Source organism: Oryctolagus cuniculus, chromosome 2 (assembly GCF_964237555.1).
Source record: "Oryctolagus cuniculus chromosome 2, mOryCun1.1, whole genome shotgun sequence".
NCBI classification, from domain to species: Eukaryota; Metazoa; Chordata; class Mammalia; order Lagomorpha; family Leporidae; genus Oryctolagus; species Oryctolagus cuniculus.
The window spans coordinates 61,978,490-61,985,826 of NC_091433.1; the positions used below are offsets into that span (position 1 = coordinate 61,978,490).

A 7,337-nucleotide genomic window follows, 5' to 3' on the forward strand; every position below is an offset into this window, starting at 1 on the left:
GCGTATATTTATACTTAAGGATTCTTTTTTAGTTTTCCACTCACTGCCATCATTTTTAATTTTTTTTTCTTTTTTGTGGTCATTTTTTTCTTGTTTTTGATTTTTTTGTTTCTTTTCAGAACAAAGCATCTTTTCTACCATGCAGCAAATTAGACAACAGTTGGGCTTTTTACCATGACCATGTGATCTGGTGTCTCATAAGACAAATAAACCTTGATGGTGAATTAGCATATAAATACATATTGTTTGAAGAACTTTATCTAAATTATTGTCTATGAGTTGACTGATATTATATCCCAACCAAGATATAGAGGGGAGGCAGAGATAGGAGTAGTTAATTATTTTCATCAATAATTTGGACTAAGGATCTGCATGTTTGGTCTAATAATGATTCGCTTTATATCACTATATAAATGCTAACAAAAAAAACCCTATAATTGGCTATTACAATTTAAGGCCAGAAATAGAAAAGTTCAATGTAAGCAAATTCTGTGTAGTACACATACTAAAAGAAACTGAACCATTCAGAAGAGATAGAGAAGAACTGAAGAGTCCTGTTTTCTCTAACTTAGCCATTATTTACAACATATGTCTGAACTGTAATATAGAAATTCATTTACTTAACAGATCAGATGTTACATTGCTTAAATTCATCAGACGTTTGAAAGATGTGATAGTTCAGTTTTTAACAGATGAAACATTTATAACAGGAATAAAGCACAGGTCACTAGTCCTGGCTTTAAATCTCAGTGTGTGCATTCACACGCATGTGGCACTCAGCAAGTCACTGATGTTCTCTGACCCCAACATTCTCAATCTGTAAATTAAGGAAGATGAAACAGTGGGGAAAGTCTTAAAATAATATTTAAAAATGAAAATTTTATGACCCACTCAAAGCACTAATACATCTATGCTATTTTTTTCCAAAAGAGGAATACAAACAACTTTAAAATATGTAATTCTAATGCAATCAAAAATATGTTTTATGTAATCATAAAATAAATGTTACAGTTAAAACTGACTAGAAAAGATGACATTAGCTTTCTGGTTTTATTTTAAATTGCACTTCTAATGAACTAAAAATTTAAAAATAACATTAAAACTGCAAGTCTTAAGTTTTCTTAATAAAGTTTCTAATTTCAGTAAAGCTGCAGAATATATAATTTAAGTGTTTTGTGAAGTACAATGTTCATTTAAATAAAAAGTTATTGTATTAAGTGCATTATATTTTGTAAAATTTTTTGTAAGATTACATAGTTTTTTGATAAATTTATTAACTTTTGATAATTAAGATAAAAGAACACATATTTCTTTTGAATACTTTTGTAAATCTCTGGATAAGCTATTGAGTAAAATTTCGTTGGCCAAAGTAGTCTGGTCCAGAGTTTGACAAGATCTTTCAAACTATACTGGAGAACACCTTAGAATTGCAATCCTGAATGGGACTGCCTAGTTTGACATCAGCTTTATTCCAGTGGGACAGATTTGGCACAAAAGAAAACAGCAGGTTAAAAAGACGTAAGGAACACAGCTATGAGAGAAGTTTTATGCTTAAAGGTAAGGAGGAGTGGTTTGAATTTCTAAAAGATGAGAGAATAAGCCGCTTTAGATCTTTCAAAGTACTGAAACAGTCATTTGTGCGTAAAAGCAAGACTCTGAGCTTCAGAGAGTTCAGAGAACTTCTTCCTGAAGCTACTGATATAGCCACACCAGGGATTGTCAGATATTGCAGGGCACTCTGTCAGCTGTCAGGAAATAAATCTATCAGATGAAGTAGTCTGAGTTGGAGCAAGTGCTCCACAGTGTGTCACCCCGGGAGCTCTCAACATGCTTCATGAACAAGGGCTCCCTGGTGTACTCTGATTTATGTATATCTGTAAAGTGACTCCTGATGTAGTAAAAGGAAGACACTGATCAAGAGAGCTATCACACTATGAATGCTTTCACACTGTTGCCACCTCATTCAGCCTATTGTCCATGGCTGCAAGGATACAAAAGCATCACAGACTAATTCCCAGGTGCCCTCTACTTTCCATAGAGATCCCTTTCAAGGGTCATTACTTGAACCATCACTCACTTCCTATGTTAGTAAAGAACAGTAAGCAGTTAAATTTGTGTTTGAAAGGTCCTATTGCATGCCATATACCTTAACATTTTCAGAATTTATCTAATGCTTACCAAGGTCCATACCTGCTGATAGTGTTCCTAAATATGCAATTAGATTTCCTTTGTAATCATTCACATGTGCTTTGTGCTGTGTTTCATTACCTGCTATTTTAGGAGTGATCATATTTCATCTTCATTTCATTATATTTTCAATCCAACAAGGTCCAAATTATATTGGATTTGTGCTAGTACTAATGTGTAAAAATGTGTATATTATAGATTGGTTGCTGTTGAAATTGTCTATTGTATATAGTTTACTGAGACTTAAGAATTTGAACAAAATGAAAAGCAAGGTATAATCAATATTATAACATATGATACTTCCAAGTGCATTTAAGGTATATGTAAGGGGTTTGTTTTGTAAAGAGGTAAATAAAACAGAAAGACATGATTCACAGCCTTTAGATTGTAGAATGCAAGCATATATTCATTTTGGAGAGTTTTGTCATTGCTGCTGATGGTATACTGAAATGTGTGCCCCAGATCCTGAAAAACATCATTTGATCAGTCCTTTAAACAAACATGAGGCGATATAAGATCTTGGAAGTTTTTAGAGATAATAATAACTACTTTGTTAATAATAATGAGATTGAAGAACACTTGTTCCATGTGAGAACAGAATTATGCAGACATAGAATAATTATGAAGACCTTATAGCAGACTTTTGGTCTGCACCCAGACTCAACAAATTTAACAATTTTTAGATTTGCTTTATGAAAGAACTTCATATTAGAGTTATGAATAAATATATTGTAGCTTTCTTTAGCACTCCCAAGAGAGTAAATGCCCCAGCAACTATTTGCTATATAGCACTTGTAAGTACTACCTACTTATTTAGAATTTTCCTTGACTATAGTAGCTATTCAATAAACATTTGTTCAGTGTAAAAATATATTATCCCATTATTTGCTTTGAACTTCAGGCCCAAATAATTTATTTTTAGCTTGATACCACTGCCTTTGTTGCTTAGGCATTGATTTTATCTGAGTTACAGTGGTTTTCCTACAGGGGCCCCAATACTCTGTACTGAAGGGAGAATTTCTTCCTAACTTTCCATGGCTTCTTTTTTGACCCACTTAAGTCAGAAAGATTCATATTCTATCATTTACTTCCACTTCATAGTCCTTGGATAGACTGTATGAACCCTACTGAAAATGATGATGCCAAGGTAGTCTTAAATTATATTTATCATAATTTGTAATAGTTTCATGGCTGAAAATATTTCTTCTCAAATCTTCCCCCAAATTCTAGAATTTATGGAAAGAAAAAAATACATAATTCAGCCTATAAAATGTATAGACTGAAACTCTTGTGTTTTTAATTCCATCTCTGACATGTTAAAGAACCATGATAAAGTATATTCACAACAAATGCCACTATTGATTTTCATCCATGGAAAAGAAGAAAGACAATGTCTCCATATCTGAAGGAGGTCACATTTGTGACCTTGCACTACTATTATTTGGAATGCAATAATGAGAAGATGACCAAAAAGTTTAACAGAACAAGAGTTTTGCTTTATACATTTCCAGAAGAATTACAGTAAGGCAGAGCAGACCAGCAGGCTGAGTTATACAGTACAAACATAGCACCCTTGACATGGTGGCAACAGTTCCTTTCCTGTAATGAAATTAAAAGCAATGTTCATGTTTCTTAGATATGTATTACAGAAATTTCCACAGTGGTGTTCCAAAACTCTGGTATTAATTCTGTGAAGTTTTTTAAGTTTGTGTTGATTTTTCAAATTTCTGAACTCATGGTACCACATAGAAAAGGTGGCTAGCTAGACAGAATTCCTGCTCATGTAATTCAAATTCCCACTTATAGAGAAAGAGACAAGCAGTTTAAGATCAAAGAGTACTTTTAATATAGTAAAATTATAAATTAATTATGACCCAATAATCTAGCACATTCAAATTGTTTGTTAATGCACTTAAATGGGTCAATAAATGATGATAAATGAGAAAAGCATTCCAACAAAACAACTACTTTAGCAATGGATATTTTGTTAATAAAATTTTGCTATCTCAGTGAATATGGGAGTCATTCCTTTTTAAAAGTGATAGGTGGGGTCAGTGTTGTGGCGCAGCAGGTTAAGCCACCATCTGGGACATGGACATCCCATATGCACACTGGTTCTATCCTGGTTATTCTAATTCTAGTCTAGTTCACTGCTAATTCACCCAGGGATGCAATAGAACATTGTCCTAGTGATTGGGCCCCTGCAACCACGCAGACCTGGATGGAGTTCCAGACTCCCAGCTTTGACATGGGTCATTATGACCATCTTGGGGATGAACTAGCAAAAGAAGTATCTCTCTCTGCCTTTCCTTCTCTCTCTGTGACTCTAACTTTCAAATAAATTTTTTAAAAAGTCCTTTTTTATAGTGATAGGTGCTATCATATTTTAACTCAATCATATACATTTTTCAACCATACTTGGAATTCTCTTTGCTTTGGTTATTCTTTAAAATTAATTCTACCATACAACTGCTAATATACTTGTTAATATTATACTGATGTCCCTATGTAACAGGTTTGATTAGTGTGGTGTATTTGATATTATAATTAATATTTAAGACATTGTCCAGTGCCGCGGCTCAATAGGCTAATCCTCCACCTAGCAGCGCCGGCACACCGGGTTCTAGTCCCTGTCGGGGCGCTGGATTCTGTCCCAGTTGCCCCTCTTCCAGGCCAGCTCTCTGCTGTGGCCAGGGAGTGCAGTGGAGGATGGCCCAAGTGCTTGGGCCCTGCACCCCATGGGAGACCAGGAGAAGCACCTGGCTCCTGCCTTCGGATCTGCGCAGTGTGCCGGCCGCAGCGCGCCAGCCGTGGCGGCCATTGGAGGGTGAACCAACGCAAAAAGGAAGACCTGTCTCTCTGTTTCTCTCTCACTATTCACTCTGCCTGTCAAAAAAAAAAAAAAATTAATATGATTTCCTCGCCTGTGTGTGGGTGGAGGGACTGCTGGCATGGGCGCCTTCCATCCAGCAGCTGAGCCACAGAGGTGCCCGGTGCCGGGGACCTGCGGGGCCGGCTCGCCACAGCCTTGGCACAGGGCTGTGTCCCCATGCCAGTTATGTGTTCTCGGTCCCCCACATCATCACCGCGTCCCGGAGCAGGCACAGCCACACCAGCCCTGATGCACCTCCGGGTTCTCGGTGAAGCTGCTCCTCCGTCCTCCATGGGCTATGGGCCAGCCTCGGCCCCGGGCAAGCCTAGACCCCAGGGCCTGGCTCTTCCCTGGCTCCTGTGCCAATACTGTGACCTGGAAACGGCATTCCTGTCGGGGTAGCACTCCGCCCGCCTCGGTGCTGGACAGCCGAGCCCTAGCGCAGCCACTGGATGTGTCCATGCCCCCCACACACTCGGGAGCCCTGGAAGGGAGTGGGGATGAGAACCCCGGGCCGGCTGGCATCCTTTGAGGGACCTCGGCCTGACCACCAGCCGTGGTGGCTGTGGGTTGGTTTTGATTGACACCTGGAGCAGCTGAGGGACGGTTGTCCTTGTGGCAGGATTACCAGGGGCTGTGGCAAGGTGGCAGCACTAGCTGCAGAGTCCCGTCCCCTGCCCCTGCCCTCGATCCCCAGTCCAGTGGTCTTGGGAGCAGGCGGGAGAAGGGGGGCAGGGCAGGGGTGGTGGGGGCCGCATGGTGTCATGTTACTAACACCCCCCATATGTGTCTTTGTGAATCACCGTGAAATAAAGTATGGAAACTTGAAAAAAAATTAATATTTAAGACATTAATAAACCAATGTTCTTCTTTTAGCACCAGATCCTATTTTGAAAATAAGAATTAGAAATATTACTACATTTGAATTTAGGTGATTAAAAAAAGTAGTGTATGGGTTCCAAGTTTCCTTTCCTTTTTTTTTTTTAACTTTTATTTAATGAATATAAATTTCCAAAGTACGGCTTATGGATTACAATGGCTTCCCCCCCATATCGTCTCTCCCACCCACATCCCTCCCCTTTCCCACTCCCTCTCCCCTTCCATTCACATGAGGATTCATTTTTGATTCTCTTTATATACAGAAGATCAGTTTAGCATACATTAAGTAAAGATTTCAACAGTTTGCTCCCACACAAACATAAAGTGAAAAATAATAGATGATTTTTTAAATGATGATGAAATCAGATCAGACCTATTGTCATGTTTAATCCCAGTGAGAGTCAAGTTGGGAAAAAAAAAAAAAAAAAAAAACCTAAATGAAAGATTTCTGTGAGTGAGATCCCAGTGGAAAGAACAGGTCTTCAAAGAAGGAGGTACCTTTCTCTGAAGGGAGGAGAGAACCTCCACTTTGAATATGACCTTGTCTAAACAAGATAAGAGTCGGTGAACTCAAAAAGCTTCCATAGCCTTGGAAACTCATGACTGGTGCATAGGGAGATTACTGATGCCATAAACAGGAGTGTCAATTTGTAAAGTCAACAACAGGAGTCACTGTGCACTTACTCCTCATGTAGGATCTCTGTCCTTAATGTGCTGTACATTGAGACTTAATGCTATAATGAGTACTCAAACAGTATATTTCACTTTGTGTTTCTATGGGGGTGCAAACTGTTGAAATCTTTACTTAATGTATACTAAACTGATCTTCTGTAAAAAAAAAAAAAAGAAGAAAAAGAAAAAAAGAAGAAATTATCCTTTCCTTTTTTAAAAAATCTTTTTCTTTCTTTTCTTCCTTCCTTCCTTCGTTCCTTCCTTCCTTCTTTTCTTCCTTCCTTCCTTCCTTTTCCTTTTCCTTTTCCTTTCTTTTTCTCTTTCTTTTTTTCTTTGTAAGACAGAGTGACAAAGAGAGGGAGCTATTGTGAGGGCAGAGATTTTTCTATCCGTTCATTTCTCAAAGCCTGCAGTAGTCCAGTCTGGGCCAAGCCAAAGCCAGGAGCCAGTAACCCCATCTAGGTCTCCCACATGGTGGCAGGGACCCAAGTACTTGAACCATCATTTGCTGCCTTCCTGGGCATATTAGCATGGAGCTGAGTCAGAAGAAAGGATCTCTGACTGGAACTGCACTCCATTATGGTGTGTGGACATCCCAAGTGGCGGCTTAACCTACTGTGCCAGAATGCTTGTCCTTTTGGATTTTATTTGAATCTGGCCATATCTCATGCAGTGTTGCTGTGGAAAGCTTGTGATACACTATGTGGATATTTTGCATTAAGACTAC

At 38.4% G+C, this 7,337-nt stretch overlaps 1 protein-coding gene across 1 annotated transcript in view; it reads right to left on the reverse strand.

The window, feature by feature from the left end:
* Positions 1-5,521, reverse strand: part of LOC127489556 (uncharacterized) — a 90,738-nt gene extending 85,217 nt beyond the window's left edge. The window contains exon 1 of the mRNA XM_070069508.1: positions 5,274-5,521. Within this exon, the coding sequence (XP_069925609.1) occupies positions 5,274-5,521 (248 nt within the window). The remainder of the gene's footprint in view (positions 1-5,273) is intronic.
* Positions 5,522-7,337: the final 1,816 nt, after the last annotated feature.